The 25,804-nt window shown below is 54.1% G+C and overlaps 7 protein-coding genes across 7 annotated transcripts; 4 read left to right on the top strand and 3 right to left on the bottom strand.

The window, feature by feature from the left end:
• Positions 1–502: 502 nt before the first annotated feature.
• V2A60_007340 (OPT oligopeptide transporter protein-domain-containing protein) lies at positions 503–2,989 on the bottom strand (the record flags this gene model as incomplete). The annotated part of the gene is made up of 3 exons (XM_083258625.1): positions 503–567; positions 646–2,691; positions 2,767–2,989. 3 exons carry the CDS (start codon positions 2,987–2,989, stop codon positions 503–505), a joined length of 2,334 nt encoding a protein of 777 aa, XP_083114751.1.
• A 943-nt stretch (positions 2,990–3,932) lies between these two features.
• On the top strand, positions 3,933–6,093 carry V2A60_007339 (OB fold domain-containing protein; the record flags this gene model as incomplete). Its single annotated transcript, XM_083258624.1, has 2 exons — positions 3,933–4,293; positions 5,270–6,093. 2 exons carry the CDS (start codon positions 3,933–3,935, stop codon positions 6,091–6,093), a joined length of 1,185 nt encoding a protein of 394 aa, XP_083114750.1.
• A 202-nt stretch (positions 6,094–6,295) lies between these two features.
• Positions 6,296–10,610, bottom strand: V2A60_007338 (SKI complex subunit tetratricopeptide repeat protein SKI3; the record flags this gene model as incomplete). Its single annotated transcript, XM_083258623.1, has 2 exons — positions 6,296–10,433; positions 10,492–10,610. The coding sequence occupies 2 exons, from the start codon at positions 10,608–10,610 to the stop codon at positions 6,296–6,298; spliced, it is 4,257 nt and encodes a 1,418-aa protein (XP_083114749.1).
• Positions 10,611–11,693: 1,083 nt separating this feature from the next.
• V2A60_007337 (hydrolase) lies at positions 11,694–13,955 on the top strand (the record flags this gene model as incomplete). Its single annotated transcript, XM_083258622.1, has 1 exon — positions 11,694–13,955. One exon carries the CDS (start codon positions 11,694–11,696, stop codon positions 13,953–13,955), a length of 2,262 nt encoding a protein of 753 aa, XP_083114748.1.
• Positions 13,956–14,918: 963 nt separating this feature from the next.
• Positions 14,919–19,900, top strand: V2A60_007336 (uncharacterized protein; the record flags this gene model as incomplete). The annotated part of the gene is made up of 3 exons (XM_083258621.1): positions 14,919–15,977; positions 16,037–19,710; positions 19,774–19,900. The coding sequence occupies 3 exons, from the start codon at positions 14,919–14,921 to the stop codon at positions 19,898–19,900; spliced, it is 4,860 nt and encodes a 1,619-aa protein (XP_083114747.1).
• Positions 19,901–21,647: 1,747 nt separating this feature from the next.
• On the top strand, positions 21,648–23,939 carry V2A60_007335 (glycosyl hydrolase family 47-domain-containing protein; the record flags this gene model as incomplete). The annotated part of the gene is made up of 3 exons (XM_083258620.1): positions 21,648–22,934; positions 22,994–23,586; positions 23,645–23,939. 3 exons carry the CDS (start codon positions 21,648–21,650, stop codon positions 23,937–23,939), a joined length of 2,175 nt encoding a protein of 724 aa, XP_083114746.1.
• Positions 23,940–24,829: 890 nt separating this feature from the next.
• On the bottom strand, positions 24,830–25,686 carry V2A60_007334 (uncharacterized protein; the record flags this gene model as incomplete). Its single annotated transcript, XM_083258619.1, has 2 exons — positions 24,830–25,199; positions 25,262–25,686. The coding sequence occupies 2 exons, from the start codon at positions 25,684–25,686 to the stop codon at positions 24,830–24,832; spliced, it is 795 nt and encodes a 264-aa protein (XP_083114745.1).
• Positions 25,687–25,804: the final 118 nt, after the last annotated feature.

The raw sequence follows: 25,804 nt of genomic DNA, 5'->3' as shown, positions 1-25,804 counted from the left end.
AAAGCACACGAGATTACGTGCCCCCCTGATTGCGAGGGAAATTAAAATCGCTACGACGGCAAATCGTTGAGAATAATTCTCCTTATTCTGCACTGCAGCCTAACCTTCATGACCACAAACCTTCTCTACCCTCTTCTTCTTCTTCTTGGCTGATTTATCGCTGGGCGAATACGCTAAAGCGGGCCGATAACCGAAGCTACCTGGACGCGCAATGTTGAGACTCGCCGTCGCGACCGCTGGAGCGGTATCTCTTGCGACAATGGTTGTGATACTCATGGTGCTCTTCGTTCCAGCAATCATATGGTACGTCGTTGACTCATTGTCTTCTTTCTCTACCAATATCCAAACGCAAAAATCATAATACTCATTACACGTTTTACAGATGAGCAATCTACGCTGCCAAGAAACCCCAAAGTCTTTGTCGCCGCTACCCGTCGTTGCCCACATGACAACAGTTCTTCTGATGCAATTTGGCCTGCAAGCGAGGTCGAGCTTTTCGTGTCTACTCGGAGGGTGTCTTGTAGCAATAGTCGATATGACCATTGGCCGGGTTTCCCCAGTACTTTGCTTTTGTTATGTTTTAGCGACGAGTTTGAACCCCAGCAATGCTAAGATGCTGCGGGCGAGTTGGGTGTGGGTACTTACGAAATGCCACGGCTGCCTTGGCGGCGCCCAGAACAGCAAAAGAAAGAATAAAAACCATGACTGATGTACCGCCGTCCAGTGCCGCCGACACCAGGTAGTTGTACTTGACAAAGATGTTGGGATGGTTCCGGCGCAGGTACCACTGCGCGAAGAAGCCCGCCATGAAGAATGTCATGACCGACGAGTTGATGCCCAGGTTGAGGTAGCACAGGTAAAACATGATGACGGGCGTGTTGATGAGGTCGAGGCCCAGGCGCGGCCACCGGCGGTGGGCGTACCAGAACGGCAGCGGCACGACGAAGCCGAGAAACGTCGCCAGCGGCACCCACTGGTACTTGCCGCCGACGCTGAAGAGCTCGTGCGGGAAGCCGCCAAACGTGACGGCCTGCGCGTTGAACTGCTGCGTGATGGCGCCGGACCAGATGTTGGTGCCCTGCACGCTGCGCAGGATGTCGGCCTGGTTGTCGATGATGCTGTTGGCCATGACGTAGTTGAGGCCCGCGCCGACGACGGTGCCCACCATCTGCATCGCGAACGTGGTCCGCGGCGCGAGGTGCCCGTACTGCGCCAGCTTGAGGTCCTTGGCCAGCAGCGTCCCCTGCAGCAGCGAGTTGTAGCTGTAGAGCGAGAAGTACATGTTGGAGATGGGGAAGCGCGGCCGCATGTAGCCCCCAATCATCTGGATGATGGACTGGATCGTGAAGCTGACGCCCGTGATGCCCTGCATCGAGCCGAAGACGAGCAGGTGGCAGTAGCCTACCAGGCAGGCGACGAGGAGTCCCCACCACGGGAGCGTGCTCTTGCTGGTGTAGATGATGACGAGGGCCACAGTCGCGGAGAGGACGAGGACGATGCCATACCACCAGTCGGGACACTCCTTGTAATTCTGCATTAAAAGATAGTGCGGGTCGTAGTGAGCCTCTGAGTGGCTCTCGTCGCTGTCCGCCGCGCGAGGGCTCGAAGAGAGGCCCAGGCGACCTCCTACAGATTTGATGCTGGCGAGCATGCGCCGGGGGCTCAGAAAGCGGAACGCGGCTTTGATCTCCACCGGATACCAGAGAATCAGGTGCGTAATGGCGGCGGCAATGCACATGTTGGTCAGAAGGATGTTGAGGACGTTGCTCGCGGCAAAATTGGGTAGGCCGAGCTCATCCACGGCCGTCATGTTGATTTTGCCGTCCGGTCCGATGGCGGCCGTCTGGTTCCACTGCACCGGGTTTCCCGCCGTCGACGAGTCCGAAAAGATGATTTGCGAAAGGAACGGAAACTTCTTGGCCTCCCAGATGTTGCTGTAGTACACGCCGGTGAAGAGGATGATGCAGCCCGCGATGCCGATGCCCTGGCTGATGAGGCTGCCCACGGGAAAGTACAGCGGCGACAGCCCGCCCGAGATGTACTGCCAGTCCAGGCAGATGGAGAAGAGGCCGAGGCCCTCGTTGCCCTCGGCGCCGCCAAAGATGTTGGTGAAGGTCAGGCTCTTGCGGTTGGCGAGGCAGAAGACGCTGACGCCGGTGAGCAGCGGGCAGATCCACTGCGGGATAATCTCCCAGAAGAAGATGCCGAGGAAGACGTAGAGGAAGACGCGGAACGGCTTGCGGTTGCTCGGCGCGCGCGAGTGCAGGCGCTCCAACATGGAGTTGATGGGCAGGTTGGCGGGCCACAGCATGGCGGCCGGGTACACCATGGTCTTGCGCATCATGCCCGCCATGCCGTACCCGAGGCACTGCGAGGAGATGAGCATGAAGAAGGTGATGGCGCCGCTGAAGCGCCGGTCGTAGTACAGCCGTTCTGCGGCGACAATCTCCAGCCCCAGCGCCGATGTGCTCGCCGCGTTGGCCATGATGGTGATGGCGAGGTGCTCCTTGATGTTGAACGGGCCCGGGTTGAGGAGGCGGCCGAGCGCGCCGCGCCGCGGAATCAGCCGCGCCATGGCTTCGCCGAGAAGGAAGGCCACCACGGCGATGAAGACGGCCGGGATGGACACGAACTGCGGCTTGAAGTAGAAGATGCCGGACAGCACGCCGCCAAAGACGGAGAGGCCCAGGCCTGGCAGTCTTCATGTTAGTGCGGCGTCGGAATGAGAAAGTGGTCAGCAGCGTCGGGGCTACAAGTAGGACGTACCGATAGTCATGGAGCGAAATGTAATGGCTGACAAAGTAGGGTCGTCTTGGAGATGAATTGTGTGCGTCAACACGTCAAAAGCGGTGGCAGGCTTTGACAGCTTGGGTTCATCAGCCTCATCGACATGTTCAACCGTGGAGGGCTCAATACGATCTGTCTTCTCATTGCGAGCCCTGTCAGTAGCCACGGGTGCTGGGCCGTCATCAATTGCCTGTTTCGCCATGTCTTTCTGTTGTCTCTATCGCTCTTTGTTTTCACTCGAATATAGAAAGTTGCCGAGAGTCGCTGACTGCAGACCAGCAACTTCGTGCCCTTTTAATACACAAGGCCTCTATACCGACTGAGAGCATCTTATTGCTACCCCGCATCCGATATTACTGCCTTGCTGCGGGCGCGCACAGTCGCAGTTAATTATCTTGCAGCACCCTAGAGTCGACGCAACGTTGTGATTGGGAGCACCGTTTCAGCCCTTGCGCCTGAGCTGCGAAAAGCTGCAGTCTAGAGCAAGCCACACCATGCCACGGACGGCACAGACGGCCGCGCTGCTGATGACGAGACAGCAAGTCAATTCTTGTGCATTTGATGGTCAGAGTGATACGATGGTCCTAAGCATGGGGACTTGGCCTCATTTACGCCCCCATGAATCTATGTGGAGGCGCGTGGTTAGTTTTCTGCTGCACTTATACGGGAACAGCCGAACAACCTTCAGCCCTAGCCTTCACTACTACGCATGAGCTTGTGTTTCAGCTCATCAGAAATCTCACTGGAGGATCGAGCTGCAAGTAAAGCTTGGCAATAGCTTTCGCGGGTATGCAGCGGTCAAGCCATAAGCAGGCCTGGCGGCACGAGCGGCTTCGCTATCCGGATGTGGAGGGTTTTCGCCTTGCCTCTTCCCTTAAACTATCCTCAACTGAGAACGAATCCCCCGAAATCAGGTACTGCAAAGCACGTAAAAGTGATAATCAAAGTTGCCGTGTGTTCTTAGCGCAGTAATTTCAAAGAGGCGGAAACGAGACCCTCTTCACCCGTTTATCGGCGGCTTTCCTCGAATGCAGTTAGCCGCAGCCTTGTTTATGGGGACTCAGCGTTAGAAGAGAACAAATTTCGCAAATGTTCTGAGTGAAATTTCTAAATAGAACACATCCTCTGACGCAATCGAGTTCGACATGGGAACGGACTTGGGAACCTGCATCGCAGCAATTGCGCCCGTGACGGGTATCATCGTAGGCCCTCTGACCTGTCGCGAATGCGAACCATATCGGTGGGACGAGCAGCGCCGATGGATCATTTACAGGTATGCGGACGCGCGACCAATTACCAAGCCTTGGCAGTATCGCGGTGACCTGTTCCCGGACAATCTGGAGGCTGGCGACGTTAACTGCCGTTATTCTGCCATGGTCACTGTCGAGACGAAAGATCGCTGCGCTATGCTCATGAGAAACGGCCCGAGCACTGTCGAGAAGCTTTTTATGCTCAATCCCGGCCTTGCGGGTGACTGTTCAAACATCAAGTACAACACTCCCTATTGTACGATCGGCTGTGAGTCTTCTGTATGAATACTTATCCATGGACCGGTCGAGTGTACTAAGTAATCGGTATGGCAGTTTTGGAACCGTTGCGGGCGCACGATGGCTTTTGCGGACCTCCCCATAAGAATGCGACTTGCAGGGGTGTTTCACACGGACAATGCTGCAATTCCGAGACCTGGAGATGTGGCCAATCGGAGTAAGTCTTTTCATTGCACCTCGAATGCCATGATTGCGTTCCCCCCGTCCTTGGCGCTGACGTATCCCCTCCTCGATCAGTCATGACTGCGCGCGTGGCGTCTGCTACGAGGGCGCCTGCTGGGGCCATAAACGTTACACCACGGACGGCACGTGTGGCAGCCAACACGGTGATCGCAAGTGTGCGGGCAAATGGGGAGACTGTTGCAGTGTTGGTGGCAGGTGCGGGACTGGCTCAGAGTTTTGCGGTGTTGACAAGTGCCAGAGCGGCAACTGTGAAGGCGGGGACCAGGCTGAGACAAACGACTAGTATCTGCCGCTGTAGATCAAGATCATGCTTTGTACAACATGAGTTGCTAGTATTCAAGAGATTGTTGTCCCGGTTGTGATGCCTGATCCGTCAAACATGTAACAAACACTGCGTAGAGACTGGAGAAACTTACACATGGAAGGAGGGGCCGAAATAAGGATGTTGTTACAGAGGTTTAAGAGTCGATGGAGGTTCTAAGCTCTGCGAAGAAATACTTAAGACTTTAGCCGAAGTTTCCGTCTCCCTTGGGATGACATCTAGTCAGAGCCATGGACAACCGTTGTGTTTGCATGGAGCCAACTGGAGAATGATGCACGAGCTTCCCCACCGCAAAAAAAAAAGTATCAGACAGTTCAACTTAGAGCGCGCAGAACCCCCAACCCACAGTGGACACTATCTATAAACACCAAGCAGCAACAGACGGCTTCGAAAAAAAAAAAGAAACTGGTTTATTTTCATGCTCGGATAGCGCTGCCGAATATGGACCTCGCCAGCCAGCTGCGAACGTCCCTCGCTGCGCAGTCGCTACCGCCCGCGTCCGCCAGCTTCCTCGCCGCCCTCATCGACGCGCGCACGCCGCCGCCGCCCGCTGCCTCGCTGCTCGCCACAGCCAAGGCCCGCCTTCTCGCGTGTGACCTCGCTGCCGCCGGCGACATTAGTAGCAGCAGTAGCAGCGGCGGCGGTGGCGGCGGAGGCGGCGGCGGCGGCATCCTAGACAGCGCGGCCATGGCCAGCCTCCCGGCCGACGTGTGCAGCGCTCGCACCGAGGCCCGGACGCTGCCGCGCGACGTCCACGTGCAGGTTGTCGACGCCGAGAATTTGAGCATCAGCCGCTGGGAGCAGGTCGAGGAGCTGGAGGCCGTGGAGCGCGGGGAGCGGACGCGTGGGCGCGAAATCGTCCGTGTCACGGCGGACGAAGACGACGAGCGCGACGCCGATTCCGCGACGCAGCACAGGGGCGGCGCGCAGACTGGGGTGGCAACAGCAGCAGCAGCAGCGCCGGCAGTAATGGCAGGGAAGCACGCAGTGCACAGGTTGGTGCTGCAGGACTGCAAGGGCAAGACGGTGTACGCGGTGGAGACGAAGCGCATGGAAAGGATCGGCATCGGCAGGACAAGCATGGGCGAGAAGATGCTGCTGAGGGCGGGCACCGTCGTCGCGAGGGGCTCGGTGCTGCTGACACCGGACAAGACGGTGTTTCTGGGCGGCAAGGTCGATGCGTGGCACGAAGCATGGATGAGTGGACGGTTGGCCAGGCTAAAGGCGGCAGTGGGAGCAGACCGGCCGCAATGAAGCTGGAACGCGGAAATGGTTTAATCTCGGCGCGGCGTTGACAGGAGTTCTTGTTACCAGAAAGACTTGTACGATAGGGGTATTAGACTGTTTGACCAAGTTCATTTATCACGCATTGGTCGTCTCCATGGTACTGTGACATGAACCTTCTTCACCGTGATATAAATCCCATTTTTTCTACACCAGGGGCGGTCCCCGTTGTCTAGATACTTGCTGTCGCCATTTTCAACGACAACCATCCCGTCATCTCCCATGGCGCGAGGAACGCCGCCTTCTGCGAGTCCGCAACCGCACCGGTGCCGGCATACGACTCCGCGAGATCCACAGCATCCAGCTGCCCACGAGGCGGGATGCCTCTCTGGGCCACCTTGAGCGAGGTCTGAGCGGCGTACCCGTCGCCAGCCGACACAGCTAATGCCGACCAGCCGTGTGGAAGGTGCGGGTGCAGCATTATGTCTGTCTGCATCTGCGCCGTAGCCTCGTCAGCCGTCTTACCCTCGGCGAGGACCGCGATAGCGCGCAGCACCTCGCCAATTTGCGCCTGCTCTTTGCTCGTGACTTTGTCATTGGTACGCAGACCCTGCAGCTCTTCGGTAACGGCTTCCAGACTACCCTCATCCTCATCTAACAGGCCAATCACTCCGAGTAGCAGAACGCTCTGCACGTGGTCAGGGTGCGATTCGATGACTTCGAACAGCGACGAGCGTGCCTTTTCTTTGGCCTCCTCCGTCCCTTGGGCCCATAACACCTGAGACAACAGGCAAGTCGCGTCAGGGTTGTTGTCAGATTCTTGTAGAGCTGCTTCGAAACATTTTTCGGCCTCGTCAAAGTCTTTCTCGTAGAATTGAGCGAGTCCGACTGTCAAGTGAGCTGAAAGTCGCGCTTTTTTTCGCTGATCACTGGTCAATTCGCTGTCTTGCTCGTCACTGCTCAAACCGAGTGCCATCTCGCCGCATTCGATGGCCTTTTCATACGCCTTGGACGCAAGGTACGCTCGAGCGAGGTCGATTCTTGCAAGTGTGAATCGTGCAAGGCTTAGGGGAGATTCCGTCTGTTCATAGTCGGTTTCTATGCTGGAGCATATTTTCTCCAGGATCTCCACAGCACGGTTATGGTCGTGAGTACGTTCCAAAAACAAGCTCGCAAGATGGCCAAAAGTAAAGTCTTGCGGTCGCATGCTCTGCACTTGATTGAGCGCAAATACAGGTTGCAATAATGAGGCAATGGCAAGATTCGTCGGACCGACGAGAATGTGGTCAAACATAGATGACGAGTATTGCTGGCGAACAGATAGAGAAGATGCTTCGGAAATGTCCATTGCGTGCGTAAAGAGACCACGGGCCTCCTTGCCATCGCCGTACAGAAGAGCGACAAAAGCTTGGCCAAGCCATGCATGCGCGTAGTCAGGATCTGTAGATTGTGCCCTCGTGAAAGCTTCATTGGCTATTTTGTAATCGCCCGACAGCAGGCCCAGTGCGCCGAGATTGGTCCATCCAACGGGGCTTCGTTCGTCGATGTGAATGCTTCGCACAAATGAGTGTTGTGAAACAGCGCCATTAACTTCGCTAGTCACTACTCCTAGCGCGTTCCAAAAATCAGCGTTACCAGACTCGAGCTCAATAGCACGTTTGAAGCATCTGATGGCGGACTTGAGATAGTTGCTGGACTTCCTACGCATATGAGGCGGCAAACAAGAGTGTGCCCTATACTCAGCCCAGCCGAGATTGAACATGGCCACTGCTTGGGCGTGTACATCTTTGGATACAACATGTACAGCAACCTTGTGGCATAAGATGGTTGATTGGATGCACCTCGTAAGCTCGATCCCGGTTTGCTCATCTGCAGGATAGATTCCTTCAGCACATACAACATCTGTGCTGACTTTATCGACATTGGCGATGACATCGAACGACTCTATAGGAGCCTTGGCTAGTATAGCCCGAATCTCGTTCAGAGGGAAGTCGGAAGTGCGGCTTTGCACAGAAGAGAATACCGAACAAGCGTCACCGACAGTCTTCCAGTAGTTGAAAGTTTCCAAAACTTTATCTTCTGCCATCGTAGCGAATTTGACAGTGTCCGTAGCGAACTCAATCGCTTTACCGAATTGTCCCTTTTCGACACTAATCAACGCATTGTCGACCATAGTCTGCATCAATGCGATGATGACACCTTCCTCACCCGGGTGTGTCTTGATGACAGACCGATATAAATCAACGGCTTCGTCATATTCTCCTAGTTCACGCTTAATATTACCAAGCATGAATTTCGTGAACCAAGAATCGGCCGACATGTCCTGGTCTGACTCCTCCTCCAATTTTTGGGCATTCATGATTGCCTTTGTAGCAGCAACGTATCTACCAGAATTATGGTAACTCTCGCCGAGGCCCACCCAGCAGTGATAATTCTGAGGTGTGAGCCGAAGTGCGGACTGGAAAGAGACAATGGCTTTGTGATACTCATGCTTGTTTAGTTCAGCAACTCCAAGAGCCGCAAAAGGCCAGCTGATCCCTTTTCGCTTCGATCCAGGGGGTGGCTTCACTTTGCCAGAGTTCACCACGCGTTGGGCAACGAGTTCTACCCTGTCCCAGTCACCATCGTCTGCAAAGGAGCGAGAAAGCCGCTCGGCGGAGATGACCTCCGCAGAAGAAAGTTCCAGCGCTTTCTGGAAGCAACGACGTGCACGTTTCCTGTCCTTGGCGTAATCACTGTAATAAATACCTAGCATGGTGTAGCAAGGCGCGTGGTCCAGGTTGTTGTTAAGAGCTGCGAGCCAGTAGGCATAGGCACACTCTCCCTTTCGTTGTTTTCTAGCTGGAAGAGATGTGTCAATGTTCCAAAGGCAGTATCCCAATCGATACTGAGCGTCGGCAAGAAGCTCCTTATTTGGCTCTTTGACATTCAGAGCATGTAGACACTCGCGCAGCCCACCAGCGGCGGGTTGAAAATCGCCTTTCAGCGCTTTTACCCAGGCAGCCTCGGATTTGACTCTGATGTTTTTGGTGTCTTTTTCTAGCGCTCGCTCAAGGAAGTCGATAGCTTGATCATATTCCTCCTCCTCCTCGTATATAAGGCCTACGCCGATCATAGCACGAGTAGTGGTAGCGTCATGACTCAGAACCTTCTCGAATAGGCCTTTTGCTTCAGCATGGTGGCGTGGTGATTGGTAGTATACCAACGAAGTGCCCAAGCACAGAGAGTACGCATCGGCAGACTTTGTGAAGTCAAATGTGCTTAAAACTTGCTGTTGAGCAATGTACTGGAGCGCTTTTCGCATGTACTCGACCGTGCTTTCATATTCTTCGTAATGAAGGAAGAATTCACCGACAAGCCGATATCCAAATGATGACTCGGTACCTGCAATGCCTTCTGTGATCATTATGATGCGATCTTCGTCACTTAGAGGAACAACTGAGGTGGGAACCCCACCGTCGTCGTCGTCGTCGCTGTCCGTGAGCTCATCGGCAGATGGCTTTTGCTGTACGGCAGTGGCGGCTGGAAATGGTGATATGGGCGAAGTTAGGAAAGCAGTGATAACTTTGTATAAATCACTTTCAGGGAAGTGGGTGCAGTAACCGTGTAGCAAGTCAGAGCTCCAGCTAGAAATTTCCTTGTGATCTTGCCAGTTGATGGCGATATCCCAAGCAAGCCGAAAAGGGTGCTTAATTACGACCATGTCGTTGGCAAGGCCAATCACTTTCGCAAGCTCCGCAGTTTTCTGTTCGCCCGGCGGCAGCGCCAATAGGCGGTCATGGCAGTACTGAATGAGCTTTTCTTCGTACGTGCGTCTAAGTTCGTCGTCGGAAGTCCAATTAATGAGCTGCTGGTAGACACTTTCTAACTTGCTTTGTGAGTAGACTTCACGCTTCACCTCAAGTGTGACTTCGTTCAGCCTGGCGCCGAGCCGAGTTCTTCGCTCTCCGATAAGTGTGTTTATGCGCTTCTTTTCAAAATCCTCGAGAATGACAGCAATTGTTTCGTACGTCTTGGCCGGAGCGGGAAATCGGCCTTCAAGAATAGAGTATAGAGGGCTCTCAGGAAGCCTGATCCACAGAGCATCAGCGTATTGTACACGATCTCCCCTGACGCGTGCAAAGTCAATAAATTTGTCTGCGACGTCCTGTGCTTTATAAGCATCATCGGCTCTGTGGAAAATGTGAGAGAGGTTGATGACAGCATGCTGATAGTCTCCCAGCTTCTGCGAACCTTGCTTCTCGTAAAGCTTGATCAGACCTTGCCAGGCTTGACCGTCCTCGGGACGCAGGCTTGCTGCTGTTTTGTAGGCTTTCTCTGCGTCTTCTGTCCTGCCCTTTTTATCCAAAGCAAATGCCAGAAAAATGTTTCTTGGACGATTGTTAGGAATCCTGGCTCGCGACGGGTTGGGCGGGTGGCCACACTCACGCTTGGTAGTTTTGAGTGTCCTTCTTCAGCAAGTCTTGGGACTTTGTGATGGCATCATCAAAGTTCTGGGATCTGACAGCATCATTGATCCCTTTCAAGGCAGCTTTAGAGCTGGACATGATGCCGTACGGTGCGGTGTATCTTGTAGGAGAGTCCAACAACTGGTTTCCCAAGCTAGGCTGGCAGGATGGCGGGGTTTGACGTGGGGTGAGATTAGGCGGGAGCGACGCGCATGTCGCTGTCTGTTCGCCCAAGTAGCGTCCTTTGAGATGATATCGATGCGCAAGGATTCCTCGGCTCGGTCAAGTTTCAGAGCACTCACAGTGTGCAAGAAACGATGAGGTAATGCGAAGTTTGGCCGTTGGTGGTTCACAGAGGGTCGGGAGCTGTAGTGGGGTTAGCCGGAGATTCCCCGTTAAGCCTCTAATGTGTGTGCTGCTGTGTCCAGTTTGGCAATTGGGTACCTCGTGAGCAAGTAACGCGGAAATCCGTGAGATAGGAAATCTTCTTCTTCTACATAGCTTCCTATCTTGAGCGGAATGCCTGGATTCAGCTGCCTGTGGTCGATGAATGCTTGAGGTCCTGAACGGTACCCCTCACTTCCGCGGCAGGCTCACCGAAACACCAAGTCGTTGACAAACGGGAAAAAAAACTGCGCTTCCTGACATTCAGTACTAGCCCAGTATAGTAAATGATGTGCAATCGGACTCGTCGCAAAGATGGCTTGCGCGTATATCGGATTCTGGTCGCGTTGGGTTTCTTTTTCTTGCACCCTATTAGCTGTGTCGTGTGGAGCCTGATGTGCGCCATGGCTCGCTCGCCTCACCCACTGGGGCTTGTCACTTCAGCACTCTCTTTCGGCCACCCCGCCCTCCGAGTGGGGAGTGTTGCAGCACTGCTCCAGGCGGTCATGTCACGCTCAACCGCCGAGTGGACGCTTTGGTCAGGTAAGGTAGATACCTACGGAGTAGTACCCAGTCCATCTTTCTTCTCCTTCATCTTGACCTTATCATTAATAAATTCGCATCCTTCCCGTCGTCATTTGATTCCGCGTAGAATCAATAAATAATCGCCTTTTTCGAAGCAGGCCGCACATTCGACGAAACACAACCGTTGCTGCTCTGTCCGCTTTCGCTCCACCAAATCGCCGAGTCAGAGCCAGTGCTCCGGCCGACTGAGTGCAACGCACATCGAACCCGACAATGGCTGCGTTCCGCTTGACGATCGAGGACGGCCAGTTTCGAGACAAGCAAGGTCGCCAGATAGTTCTGCGCGGAATCAACGTGGCCTGTGACGCCAAGCTGCCCAGCGAACCCGAACAACCATCCCACGTCGGCGAGCGCTTCTTCGACGGCGACAATGTAACCTTCCACAACCGACCGTTCCCCAAGGACGAAGCGGCAATGCACTTTTCCCGGCTCCGGAGATATGGGTTCAATACCATCCGATACGTGTTTACCTGGGAGGCCATCGAGGCTGCTGGTCCTGGTAAATACGACGAAGAATTCATTCAGCAAACCATTAGCGTGTTGCGCATTGCCAAATCATTCGGCTTTTACATCTTCATGGATCCGCATCAGGATGTCTGGTCGAGATTTACTGGAGGGTCAGGTGCGCCCATGTGGACAATCTATGCCTGCGGGTTGAACCCGGAGAACTTTGCCAGAACCCAGGCCGCGATTGTGCACAACACATGGCCAGACCCAAGCCAATTCCCCAAAATGATTTGGTCGACAAACTATTACCGACTCGCTACTGGAACCATTTTTACCATGTTCTTTGCTGGCAAAGCGTTCGCTCCCAAATGTATCATTGATGGGGTAAATATCCAGGACTACTTGCAAAATCACTTCATCAACGCATGCGCGCACCTGGCCAAACGTATACATGAGGCGGGTGACCTTGAAGACGAGGTTGTCATGGGGTGGGAGAGTCTCAATGAGCCGAATAAATGCATGATCGGCTATCAGGATCTCACCGTCATCCCAAAAGCCCAGCATCTGAAGAAAGGCACTTCTCCAACTATATGGCAGACATTCCTGACCGGCATGGGCCGTGCCTGCGAGGTCGACACCTGGGACATGGGTGGGTTGGGCCCATATAAGACAGGTACAGAATTGGTTGACCCCGAGGGCGAAATTGCTTGGCTACCTGTTGGTTACGACGACTCGAGATATGGATGGAAGCGAGACCCTGGTTGGAAACTCGGCGAATGCATCTGGGCCCAGCATGGTGTCTGGGACCCGAACACTGACACATTACTGAGAAAAGACTACTTTGCCAACAATCCAGAGACCGGCAAGAATATTGACTATCCCGAATTCACCAACACATATTTTATGGATTTTTGGCGCAAATACAAAACCGCATGCAGGGCCATCCACAAAGACTGCATCATGCTAATGCAGTACCCGACCCTGGAGCTCCCCCCCGAGATCAAAGGTACCCCAGATGACGACAGGCTGCTTGTATTCACGCCTCATTACTACGATGGTATAACGTTGATGACAAAACACTGGAATAGTACTTGGAATGTGGATGTGGTCGGTGTTTTGCGTGGCAAGTACTTGCACCCAGCATTTGCAATCAAGATCGGGGAGACTGCTATTCGCAATTGTTTAAAGGATCAGCTTGCCACTCTTCGACAAGAAGGAATCGACCGCACGGGAAACCACCCTTGCTTGCTGACCGAGTTCGGTATTCCCTATGACATGGATGATAAGAAGGCTTATAAGACAGGCGACTATACCAGCCAAACCGCGGCACTGGATGCAAACTACTTCGGCGCCGAAGGATCAGGGATGGAGGGCCACTGCCTTTGGGTGTACAGCGCCAAGAATGTGCATCAATGGGGTGAGAACTGGAATGGAGAAGATCTTTCCATTTTTTCATTAGATGATCTTGTTCCTCCGACGTCAGCCATGCCCAAGTATTCAGATTCGAACGTCAGCTTGCCAGAGGAGAATAGTGTCAACCCCGCGAACCTTCGTCGGTCAATGACAAGCCCGTCTATCAGCTCTACGCCGTCCCTCAACAACCCTCCGGAGCTCACGAATGCGCCGGGCTACCGTGCCGCGGACGCTTTTATCCGACCCACTGCCACCACTGTGGCAGGACAAGTTATCTCAGCGGGCTTCGACTTGCGGCGGTGTGCGTACGATTTGAAGCTCAAGGCACCCAAAGTGACGGACGAGAAGTTTCCCACTGTGGTGTATCTGCCCGAGTTCCACTTCCCTAGAGACGAATGCGAGGTTGCTGTGACGTCGGGCAAGTGGGAAATTAGCATTGACGAAGACGATGGCGTTCCCCTACAGAGACTGAAGTGGTGGCATCCCGAAGGTGAGCAGAGCATCACAGTGACGGGACTGGTCCGCAAATATGATGCACTCTCGGGTACAGCAGATGAAGATTCATACTTGCAACAGTGCCAGCAGGGCTATCTCAACAGCTGCAGCTTGATGTAACACAGTTGGTGGGGGGGAGATAGCTTGATTATGTATTTACAGCGCAGATCAGTGAAGGGTGGACTTTCACGAAAGAATTCACCGTGCTGCGATTTGTTTTTGTTGATTACGATGACATGGGCATTCTAGGTTGCAATATCATACTAGCGATTTACTATTCAGCTTCCTGAGCCTAGCTTGTGATTAGACCTTTGACTACTATAGCGCTGTGAGAGCTGCCATGACTGGTTACAGTTTCTTCAAGCGCACGGATGAGTTGCTGGATGAGCTGACCAAGTACTTCCAGCCCAGAAACATGATGGAGTCTTGGTCAACGTAATTGCTCGCCCGTCGCATACCGAAAGCATGTGCAAGACTGTCCTCAGACAATCCTTACTAAGCGACCCGCGACAGCATTATTCCCACGAGCGCCCGGCGGTTCGACGCTCCAAAGCTCAGCTTAGGTGGAGTGCAGTGGCCAGCGCCAGCATCACCCCCAGCCTTGTAATGGAAGCTAGACTGTGGGCAGCTCTCCACTTACCCTAGCAGCCAAAGCAACCACGGACCGTTTCGTCGTCCCTCTTGGCCTTTCGTCTTGTGATTTCGTTGTGTCTAATCTCCTATTCCTAAAAGGCCCTTGCCTGGCACCCGAATGATTGCGCCGACTTTCTGCCAGGTTGTCGATACTCCGAAGGCGCGTATCCTCGCTCGCAGCAGTGACCACTGCCATCAATCTGCAACCCAGTCTAGCGGGCAGTAGCCGCCCAAACAATTCCAGCCCAGGGTCTCGCCCAAGCCGCGCCCTCGCCGACGACTGCGGCTTGTTGCTCTGCATTTGCTAAACCATCCATGCCGAGTCCATTCCGACTTTATTTCCGCCCTCGCCAGTCGTTTCAACTGGCCTTGGCGCTGGCTCTGTCTCTCTAACTGCCTGACTCTCCATCAAACAACCACCAAGAGGCTAGGCCTCAAACGTCGCCCATCATGTATCAGGGCGGCCAGCGACTTGTCTCGAACAACGATCCGAACCGGCCATTTCAGGTGCCTCCGCCGCCGCCAATATCGTCACCTCCGATGAGCGGCCCTCAAATCGGTAGCATGATGAACGTCCCTCCGCCGCCACCTCGCTACCCTCCCGCACCGCCTGGAACCGCGCCTGGCGTCATGATACCCCCGCCACCGGGCCCGCCGCCCGGTGGTGCCCTCGCTCAGCAGCAGCAACAGCAACAGCAGCAGCAGCAGCAGCCGACATGGCATGGGAATTATGGTCGGATGTACGATGGTCGTGGTGGCTTCAATCTGCCCCCGCCACCGCCGACGCCCGGCCAGCATCAACCTTACAACCCCAAGATACACGCGCAGATGGCAGCCCGACAGCATGCCATGACGATGCCTCCGCCGCCACCCCCGAGCGATGCTATGAGCGCGACATATATACCCAGTGCCAATTCGTACGGCGAAGGCGTCGGCATCCCAGGCTTCGGCGGCGAGGATCACTTGCCATCGGACTCGTCGCAGGGCCTGACAATGCCGGAGAATGGCACAGTCTCGACAATCGATGATTCTAGAGGACAGCAGTACATGCTTTCCACTGCGCAAGCTAGGGGTCTCACCGGCGGATCTGGCATGGCAGGTACCGGAATCATTTCTCCAGAGATGGCTGAACAGTGGCCATTAGACACTGTGCTCATCTGGCTTGCGCAAAACATGTTCTCCAGGGAATGGCAAGAGACATTCCGCGCGCTGCATCTATCCGGACTGCAGTTTCTCGAGCTAGGTAATCCACATGGGTTGCGCGGAAACCATAGCATGATGCACCAGCAGGTGTACCCCCGGCTTGCCCAAGAATGCACCCAGAATGGCGTGCAATGGAATCAGCCAGCGGAGCGCGAGGAGGGAAAACGTATGAGACGCTTGATTCGAAGCATTGTGACAGGCAAACCTGTGGAGTCGTCCAAGTCGCATGCCCGGCAAGATTCTACCAACAGTGGGCAAAGCGCCACCATCCCAAGCGCTGGTACTGACCCGTCTGATTCCCCAAACGTATGCATCATCTATAGGCCGCTAAACTCAATTTTCTTTGTACTAACAATTATCTATAGACGCCTCTCAATCCACCTGGGCCGGGCTTTGCTGCCAGAAGATTTTCTCAGACAAGAGCAACCACAATGCCAACCCTGAACACAGGAACAATGTCTAGCTCTGAGAGTGGCCATCGCCTTGCACTCAAAATGTCGGAAAGCGATACAGGACGGCCTGCAACTTCGGTTATGAAAAACACGATAAGCGAAGGGGCACTGTACCGTGGCACAGCGCAACGCTCCGACAGCCCAACAGCAAGCGGAAGTCCCGTTCCACCACAGAAATTGTTCACATCTGCCCCCATGAGCGCGTCTCCCAACTCTACCAGGTTTGGTCACCGTTCAAGGCATAGCACAGATTCCGTCTCCTCGAATGCTGCCATCTACGGCTCAGGCATTCCTGCTGATGCGGCAAACATGTTTAGTCGAGGAATGAATATCGGAGAGATTGTCGGCAGCCGCGCAGTGGACGGTCGCTCCGGCCAGTCCCCGCATGAATCCGGAGACCGTTCTGCAGGCACGGAGCCCGGGTCAGCTAAGGATTCCAAGAGTTTTCTCAGCTTCATGCATCGCAAAAAGAAGCAACGCGACGAAAGTGCCATGCCATCCCCGGAGGAAGGTGATTATCCGCACTCGCCGAACAATGCTGCCAAGGCTACGGCGTTAGGCATTCGAGAAGCGCATGCCAGTGAGTTGAATCTCGATCATGGCAGCCCAACAAAAACCGATAGAGTATTCGTGCTCGCAACGTTTGACTCGTGGAACTTCCGAATGTGCGATATAACTCGTGCCGAATCAGCGTCGGATATCAAGCGAGCGATCTGCGTGGGCTTGGGAATTAACGACTCTGGCAACGCGCGATTATTTGCAACGGAGCTTGGGCAGTTTGAACACAAAGAAGAGTTGGGAGATGAGGAGATTGTTTCTTCCAAAGAAGCGCAGCCAATTCAACCTACGACCTTGAAGTTTTTCGTGGATCTCCAGGGAGGTAATAATAATAATACAGGAACCGGAACTGGCCTACTATCACCGAGCCACTTGCCGCCCGGCATGGACGAGGAAGCGTACGCGAAACTTGACGGTTCCCGCCAACGATCCATCTCATCGCCACCGACATCAAGATCCAATACCATATCAGAAGACAGGGACGAAAAGACGCTTGCGCAGGAGGCCAGCGAGTACCGGGCCGAAATGGAGCGAAAACAGCGCGAATATCTGGAGAGACGGAAGCAGGCCAATAAGAAAGGCAGTACCCCTAATACCCCGGAACTAGGCAATGGATTCGGTATCATTGGGCGGAACGTAGACTTTGATCAACCTAGGGACTCCCCGTTTGAGGACAGGAGACCATCTGAGCACCTCTTGCCACAGAGGAAGCCACCGGCACCACCGAGCGACCCCTCAGCGACACTGCTCAAGGCCAATTCTCTAAACAAGCCTGGACACGGGAAGCGTAGTTCTACCACAGGTTCGGACGGATTCCCCAGCCCCAGGCGCCTAGTCACCTCTAGTAGCGACGGCCCGGATGGATTCAAGAGCCGCCAGGCTGGTGGCCAACCATCGGACGGATCCGAAGGCATTGGTAGCGCTTTGGCAGGAATTGGCCGCCGCATGGGCGCTGTCGGGCATGCTCCACGCTCCGTTTCTAGCATGGCAAATTTGCAGTCAGGTAGCTTTGCCGGTGGTCTTCAACGCTCAGGTAAGAAGGGTTCGCCAAACGGTCAAGCAAAGAAACCAGGGTCAGAGGTAGCTCAGGACACTGGCAGCTCACGTAAAGTGACGTGGAGTCCTGGCAACATGTCATTTGCCGTGCCTGACTACTCTCCAGGCGGAACCCTCGTCGCAGTGCCAAAGTCCGCCCCGGCTGATGAAAGAACACACGCTCTAGGGATGCAACCACCTTCGTCTTCGGAACTCAGCCCAAGCACTCTCTTGCCTAAGCGATTTGACTTTGATACTGCACCGAATACCGCTCAACAGCGCAGCAGGAACGAGTCGCGAAGAAGCTCAGAAGTCAACTTTGCGACTCCTGCGGTCACGAAGCGCCATACCCCAGTCAATAATGACAGCGACGACTCAGATGACGGCTTGTTTCAAATTCCTCTTGCTGGGCGCGACAAAGGTAAGGGCAAAGGTAAGAGCGGGGCTAGCGGCAAGCGACCGAGCATCATTGTCAATACACAACGGCCCAAGAGCAAGGTTATGTCGGTGTCGTTTCAGTCCCCCCAAACGAGTACAGCCACAGAGAGCTTGGATGATGGCAGGAGCGGCACGAGCTCACGACGCACGCCGACGACACCTGGATCAAGCAACTTTGATGCCGAGGATAAAGTGTCTCGGCGCAAATCGTTCATCGAAAAGGACGTGTGGGCCAATCGTCCCCCAACGGATGCGCTTCTGAACAACCTCGATGATTTCTTCCCGAATCTGGATCTAGACGAGCCCGTGCTGGAAGATAGCGCGGGCAACAACGTGACGGCCTCACCTACGGTCAACGAGGCCGAAGCGACAGCTCACCAGCGCAGCTCGTCCAGTACCTCGGCAGGCGAGAGGACTCCGAACCTACCGCCGGCGATCCCTCCCTCGAGGCAGCCATCGCTGTATGGGGAGGCAGACACACTCGGGTCGGATGAATCGACCCTGAAAGCCTCTGACCGGCCAATGTCGTCACACGGCGGTGGTTCGAGAAGCCTCAAGCGATCGGGAGGCTTAAGCAGGATGAAGTCGATCAGAGAAGTGGCGCGGGGCGCACACGAAGCTCACAAGAGGTTCACCTCGATGTCCCAGAGCGGCGGCAACAATAACCTGAACTTGATGCGACGAAAGAGCACCAAGATGTTCAACGCCAACATTGTGCAGATTCGGCCGGATCAACGTGGCAGCATGGCAATGCCAGACCACGGGCGGGAAACGGGACTGAAGCGACAGACGACGTTCCGGTGGTTCAAGGGTCAGCTGATTGGCAAGGGTACCTATGGGCGGGTGTACCTAGGTATGAATGCGACGACTGGAGAGTTTTTGGCGGTCAAGGAGGTGGAGGTGAACGCAAAGGCGGCAGGCGGGGACAAGAACAAGATGCGGGAGATGGTTGCGGCGCTGGACCAAGAGATTGACACGATGCAGCACCTGGATCACATCAACATTGTGCAGTACCTGGGGTGCGAGCGCAAGGAAACGAGCATTAGCATCTTCCTCGAGTATATTTCGGGTGGCAGCATCGGGTCGTGTCTGCGGAAGCACGGGCGGTTCGAGGAGTCGGTGGTGTCGTCGCTAACGCGACAGACGCTGTCGGGGCTGGCGTACCTACATCGTGAGGGCATCCTGCACCGCGATCTCAAGGCGGACAACATCCTGCTCGACTTGGACGGCACGTGCAAGATTAGCGACTTTGGCATCTCGAAGAAGACGGACAACATTTACGGCAACGACAAGACAAACAACATGCAAGGGTCAGTGTTTTGGATGGCACCGGAGGTGATTCGGTCTCAAGGCGAAGGGTACAGCGCCAAGGTGGACATTTGGAGTCTGGGATGCGTGGTGCTGGAGATGTTTGCGGGCCGCCGGCCGTGGAGCAAGGAGGAGGCCGTGGGGGCGATTTACAAGATTGCAAACGGAGAGATTCCGCCGATTCCCGAGGACGTGGAAGAGCTGATCCCGCCGCTGGCGGTGGCATTTATGGCGGATTGCTTCCAAGTGTAAGTGATGAATGGTGGTGGGAGAGTGGAGGAAGACAATGGTGGCTAACTGACGGGACGCAGGAACCCTGGCGAGCGACCAACGGCTGAGGTGTTGTTGTCGCAGCACCCATTCTGCGAGTGGGATCCGAGCTACAATTTTTACGACACGGAAGTATATTTTAAGATTAAAGATTCTTACAAGTCGTGATGAAGTGGAGGGAGGGTCTATGTGGGAGCATGTTGATGGGAGATTCTGTTTCTTGGTTCTATTTACCATTTTTTCTTCCTTTTCGGTTCTGGTACAAAATTAGCGTTGTATATGTAACCTATGTCTTTGAGAAGAATGGGGTGGAGACGAGTCAGTTTTGATAAAAGTAATACAGAGCTTTGATAATGATGATGATGATGCTGATGCTGATGATGATGCATCGAAGGAGCCGAGGTGGCCAGAGAGCGGCGGAGATGTGATGTGGAGGCGCGATGTGGAGGTGTGTGTGTGTATGAGTGTAAGGTAGCGGTAAATAGCTCGAAAGGAAACGAAAAAGAATAAAATAAGAAGGAAAAAGCCAGGAAATAAAGTGAGACGAACCCATGAGAGTACATGGGATACCTACTATTACCTGATAAGCCATCAGTACCTCCTTACTATTATGTACCTGTGAATTGTACTTGAAGTTTGTGAGTGGTGCTAGAAACGAGCCCCTCAAATTCCAGGGGCTGTCGCGACAAGTAAGTAAGTACCGAAGTACCGGGTAAGTACCTGAGTACCTGATAAGGCCCCTCCATCCCAAATCGTCCCCCCTCATTTTGCCCCATAAGACAGGGCAGCCTTGCTTACCTTGTCGTATCAGGACTTGTCGTCTCTGTAAGTACGCAGTAACCCTTTTCAGGGCCAGGGGATATCTTGTCCAGGGGGTCGGCTCGGAGAGTCTCTCCATACAATAATCTACTGTCTAAGAGGCACACATCATCATTTGCGAAAGAAAGAGAGAGAGGGAGAGAGAGAGAAAAAAGTCTGCCTCTCTCGGAGTTCGTCGCCAGGGCCACTAACTAGCACCACGAGTTAGACTTAATTGCGCCTCCCCCCGACAGAATCCACCATCGGCCAAGCTAGCCCGCCAGGCCCGCTACTTAAGTGCTGTGCTAGTTACGGGGTGGCTTGTCTGGCACCGTTCGCTGCATGGGATGGTTTTCTGTTCTCTTTTTAAAACTCGGGCAGGCGAGTGATGGACTACCAAGGTACTGGAGCTTGGTACTCTGGCGTGAGGTCGTTACTGATGGAACCTTGGAGGGGGTAACAAAAAAGCCACAACGATTACAGCAACGGCAACGGCCACGGCAAACGGCAACGGGACCGTTTTTGCTGCTCGTCCAGCCCTGTGACAAAGACGCATGGGCAGGACAGAATAAAAGGGCCGTTGTTGGCCATGGCCGATGGGTACTTACCTCCCAGTCAGGTACCTACCTGGGTACCTAGGTACCTACCTAGCTCAGCCCGCCGCCCACACTCCGTCAGCCTCCTTGCTACTTACTCAGTACTTGCTACCTTCATCTCTTCATCTACTCCAACACCTCGCCAAGTCGCTTGACAGCCATTTTCTCGTCTTGACTTTCAAATTTTCTTCTTCTTTCCCAACTTGGTCGCTTTTTTTTTCTATCTTGCTCGCTGCCTTTTGCTTTTCTTTTCCCACCGTCGTCGCAAGAAGCTTCCGCCCCCATCGCCAGCTTCCTCTTCCTCCTGGCCCTGCAGACAGGCCAGCTTGCTTCTTCACCCCCACGACAGCACTTTCAAACTCACAATGTTGAACCACTGAATGAACACCCTCGACGACTTGCATTGATCTGAAAACACGCACTTTCTTGGCAGAAGCCGCGAAGAGACGCCTCGCCTTGGTGACACATCTTGGTTCGCCGAGCCGGCCCATCATCACTGGCCACGACCACAATTGCCCACCATGCCTATGCCTCGACGCAGATATCGGTTCTTTTACCTGGCGGCCCTCGTCCTCCTATTTATGCTCTACCATGTCGTGCAGAATTCACGGGACGCGACAGCACACCCTTTTAGCAATGTACGCGCACCACCCAAGACGACCGTTCACCCTCATCTCGACGCCACCGCGGCCAAGGAGCAGCAGCTTCAGCATCAGGGCAGTTCGGCATTGCCCGCTCAGGACGACCTGCTGAATCACCCCGCTGACTCCCCTCGGCCCGCTTCCGACAAGGGGCCCATATCGCCATCGCAAAAGCCAAAGGCCGTTTACCCAGTCGAGGGACCCTCGGCCAAATCGAGCGACGCCGCTGCCGTCGCCACCGAGACTCCCACTACCGCTGCAGCCGCTGCCGAGCTGGCTTCTGAGTCTTTGACCTCGGATACTCGAATACACTGGAGGTCCTTTACCCAGGACTATCCCGTTCCGACGCAGTCCATGGCCCCGCTGCCTACGGGCAAACCCAAACCCATTCCTAAAATCCAACACGACTTCAAGTCAGAGCCCGCCGAGGACAAGACCAAGCGCGAAACTCGTCTCGCTAAAGTCAAGAGTGCCATTTCAAAATCATGGAGTTCGTATCGCAAAAACGCTTGGATGCACGATGAGCTGCGGCCTATATCTGGCTCTTTCAAAGACCCGTTCTGCGGCTGGGCAGCTACCCTTGTCGACTCCTTGGATACCCTCTGGATCGCCGGTCTCAAGGACGAATTCGATGATGCTGTGAAGAATGGCGTCGCCAAAATTGACTTTACCTTTAGCGAAAAGCAAGATATTCCCGTCTTTGAAACCACCATTCGCTACCTCGGTGGCCTGCTTTCCGCCTTTGATGTTAGTGGTGGCCACAAGGGGGATTATCCCATCCTTCTTGACAAGGCTGTCGAGCTCGCCGAGGTGCTCTATGGTGTTTTTGACACTCCCAACCGAATGCCGGTGCTCTACTACCGCTGGCAGCCCGAGTCTGTGTCTCAGAAGCACGAGGCTCGCAATGTGGGCGTAGCCGAGCTCGCTACGCTCTCTATGGAGTTTACACGCCTCGCTCAATTGACCAAAGAGAACAAGTACTATGATGCCATTGATCGCATTACAAATGCTCTCGTCAAGTTTCAGGCAGATGGCAAAGCTGCCATTCCTGGCCTGTTTCCCGAAAACCTCGACGCCAGTGGTGATGCTCTCACCCCGTCATCGTCCTACTCCCAGTTCTTTTCTATGGGTGGGTCGCAGGATTCTGCCTACGAATACTTTCCCAAGGTATGCCACCACTGACCTCGATCAATAGTCGGACACATTTTCCTAATCTACATTCGCAGGAGTACCTACTTCTCGGCGGGTTGGAGCCCAAGTACCAGAAACTGCATGAAGGCACGGTCAGTGCCGTTGACGACTGGCTTATGTATCGACCCATGGTCAATGAGACGGAGTGGGATATCTATTTTTCAGCGAAAGTCAGGACTCAGGGCGACCCCAGCCATGACATTTCTGTAGAATACGAAGCGACGCACCTTACCTGCTTCATTGGCGGTATGTACGGTCTTGGCGCAAAAATCTTCAATCGTCCACAAGACCTCGAGACGGCCAAGCGGCTGACGGATGGATGCGTCTGGGCCTATCACAAGACCCCCAGTGGTCTCATGCCTGAAGCTTCCATCCTGCTGCCCTGCCCTTCAATGGACAAGTGCAAGTTCGACCAGGCCAAGTGGTACGAATCTCTCGACTCCAGCAAGGCGTATCGCGACCAAAAGATCAGCGAGTGGGAGCTGCAGTACGGCACCGCCGCCAAATCCGGCGACAGCAGCGTTCCTACGCGACCAGAGAGTCACGAAGAATACGTCGAGACCTACATTGCTTCCACCAGGATGCCAGCCGGCTTTGCCCGCGTCACCTACAAAAGTTACATTCTTCGGTATGTCTTGTTTTCTCCAGACTCCCTACAGGCCGACGCTAACACCCTCCTCCCGCAGGCCGGAAGCGATCGAGTCTGTGTGGTACATGTACCGCATCACCGGAGACCCTACATGGATGGACAAAGGCTGGGACATGTTTGAGGCCACCATGGCAGCTACAGACACGGATCTCGCCAACACGGCAGTCTCTGACGTCATGTTTGAGAAGCCGCCCATGGACGATGCCATGGAGAGTTTCTGGATCGCCGAGACGCTCAAGTACTATTACATGCTCTATGCCGGCCCTGACGTTATCAGTCTCGACGAATGGGTCCTCAACACGGAGGCGCACCCATTCCGTCGCCCAACGTAAACATGGCGCCGTGCCATATCAAACACACTGTCTCGCTCACTCTCTCTTTCTCTCTCTCTGATGGCTAGGAGGACAGAGGGGCGATGACAAATCACTCTCATGGGCTTTCTCAAATTGTACATTGCATGCGTGCATTTTACCGGTGGTCATAATGGTGTTTGGGCGTTATTGATATTGATGTCTGGGAGCCGCCTCTCTATTGGCAACTTTGAACTGATTCTACTTGCATACAATCCTGTTTGGCATCGCGATTCTATACTTAAAACGTGGCATCGGGAATATTCACAATTACTACCCAAAAAAATATTGAGACAATAAGATAGGCAGCTAAACAATCTTGAATTGTCAGAAGAGCTAAAGCTCCCGCGGCCACCTAAAACTTGGTATAGTCTATACGCATTTGTCCCATTATCCCACAATCCTTCACCTTGACGTCTCTGAAAAAAATAAACAAATTCATCAAATCAAATCAAATCAAATCAACCGAAAAACAGACTGCCAAATCTTTTTTGGTCCGAGAGGGCCTTGGCATCAAGTCGACGAATATCGAAGAAGAAAGTCCCCAGAATCACTCAGCGTCATACAGTAATGATAAACAAGGTATAGTAGATGATAGCCAATATAAAACGCCAGTGCTGATGCGTACCAATTTCCCAAAGTCGCCGTCGATTTCGTGTGCATGTATGTGTGTTACGTTCAACCTTGCAGGCAAACGCATCATTTTGTGGTTTTTGCGCTGCTTTCTCCTTTGCCAATTTTGTACATGGTATTATTTTATCGTCATAGTCTCTCGAGGGATATTTTGATAAAAAAAGCAGAACCCCCATTTCGTATATAAAGCCCATGACAGTAACGAAAAAAAAAACAATCATTGGAGGGGGTAGTAGCAACTACACTAGTTGCTCCACCACACTAATTGTTAATATCGTGACGATGAGACCAATCGTGACAATGATGAGCAGCGCAAATGAAAACCAGCCGAGGACCATGGCAGCAGTGCCGACGCCCGACTTGACGACGCCGTTGCCAAAGTCCTGCGCAATGACGGAGGCAGCAACCGATGCCGTATGCTGCCACAGCACCGACACGAGCACGAAAATCGACGAGATGAAGATGATGGCCAGCGAGACCTGAGAAACGGCCCGCGACGGGATAGCGCGGACGACACGATCCGAGCCCTCTGAGTCTTCTTCTTCGTACCACGAGGGAAAGGTGGCGAGTAGGAGAACGCACAGAAAGGCGAAGATGATGGCGATGATTCTGAAAAAAACTGCGTCAATGCATGCATCGCTTTAGTTTTTTAGGGGAGAGTCTTGACTTACATCAGGTAGGGGAACACAATCATGTCCTTGAACTGAGCTGCCAGCCAGATGAGGTTGAGAGGATCCTGGTCCTGGCTCACCTGACGAGCGAGGGCAGTCGCGTTGTTACTGCAGAGCCAGGACCCGCCGTCGGGGTTGACGCAGATGCCAAAGTAGCCGACGCGGGCCTGGAGCTGCGCGCCGCCGGCAATGTTGCTGAGGGCCGAATGGACGTTGTAGTAGACTTGGGCCGTGTCGGGCGTCGCCTCGTAACTCTTGTAGTAGAGTGAGAGGAGGAAGATGTTGGGGATGAGGGGCGACGATGACGAGCAGCCGGCGAGCAGCAGCGAGAGCAGTATGATGGCGATGGCGATGAGGATCATCAGCACATGGTGGTACCCCAGGAAGGGGATGTACCGAGTCCATCCCACCTGGAAGCGAGGCATCGGGGGCGGTCAACACGGGAAGAATGCCTGTGGTGAGGTAGGTGGTGGGTGCCTGCGTGTCTGGGAATCCCCGGATGGGATCCAAGGCGCGCGTGGGGGGCGGCGCAGCGCAAAATGA

This window comes from Cordyceps javanica, chromosome 5, assembly GCF_051103115.1.
Source record: "Cordyceps javanica chromosome 5, complete sequence".
Lineage (NCBI taxonomy): Eukaryota > Fungi > Ascomycota > Sordariomycetes > Hypocreales > Cordycipitaceae > Cordyceps > Cordyceps javanica.
Note: the sequence above shows the minus strand (reverse complement) of the source record. Positions and strands in the feature narration are given on the sequence as shown.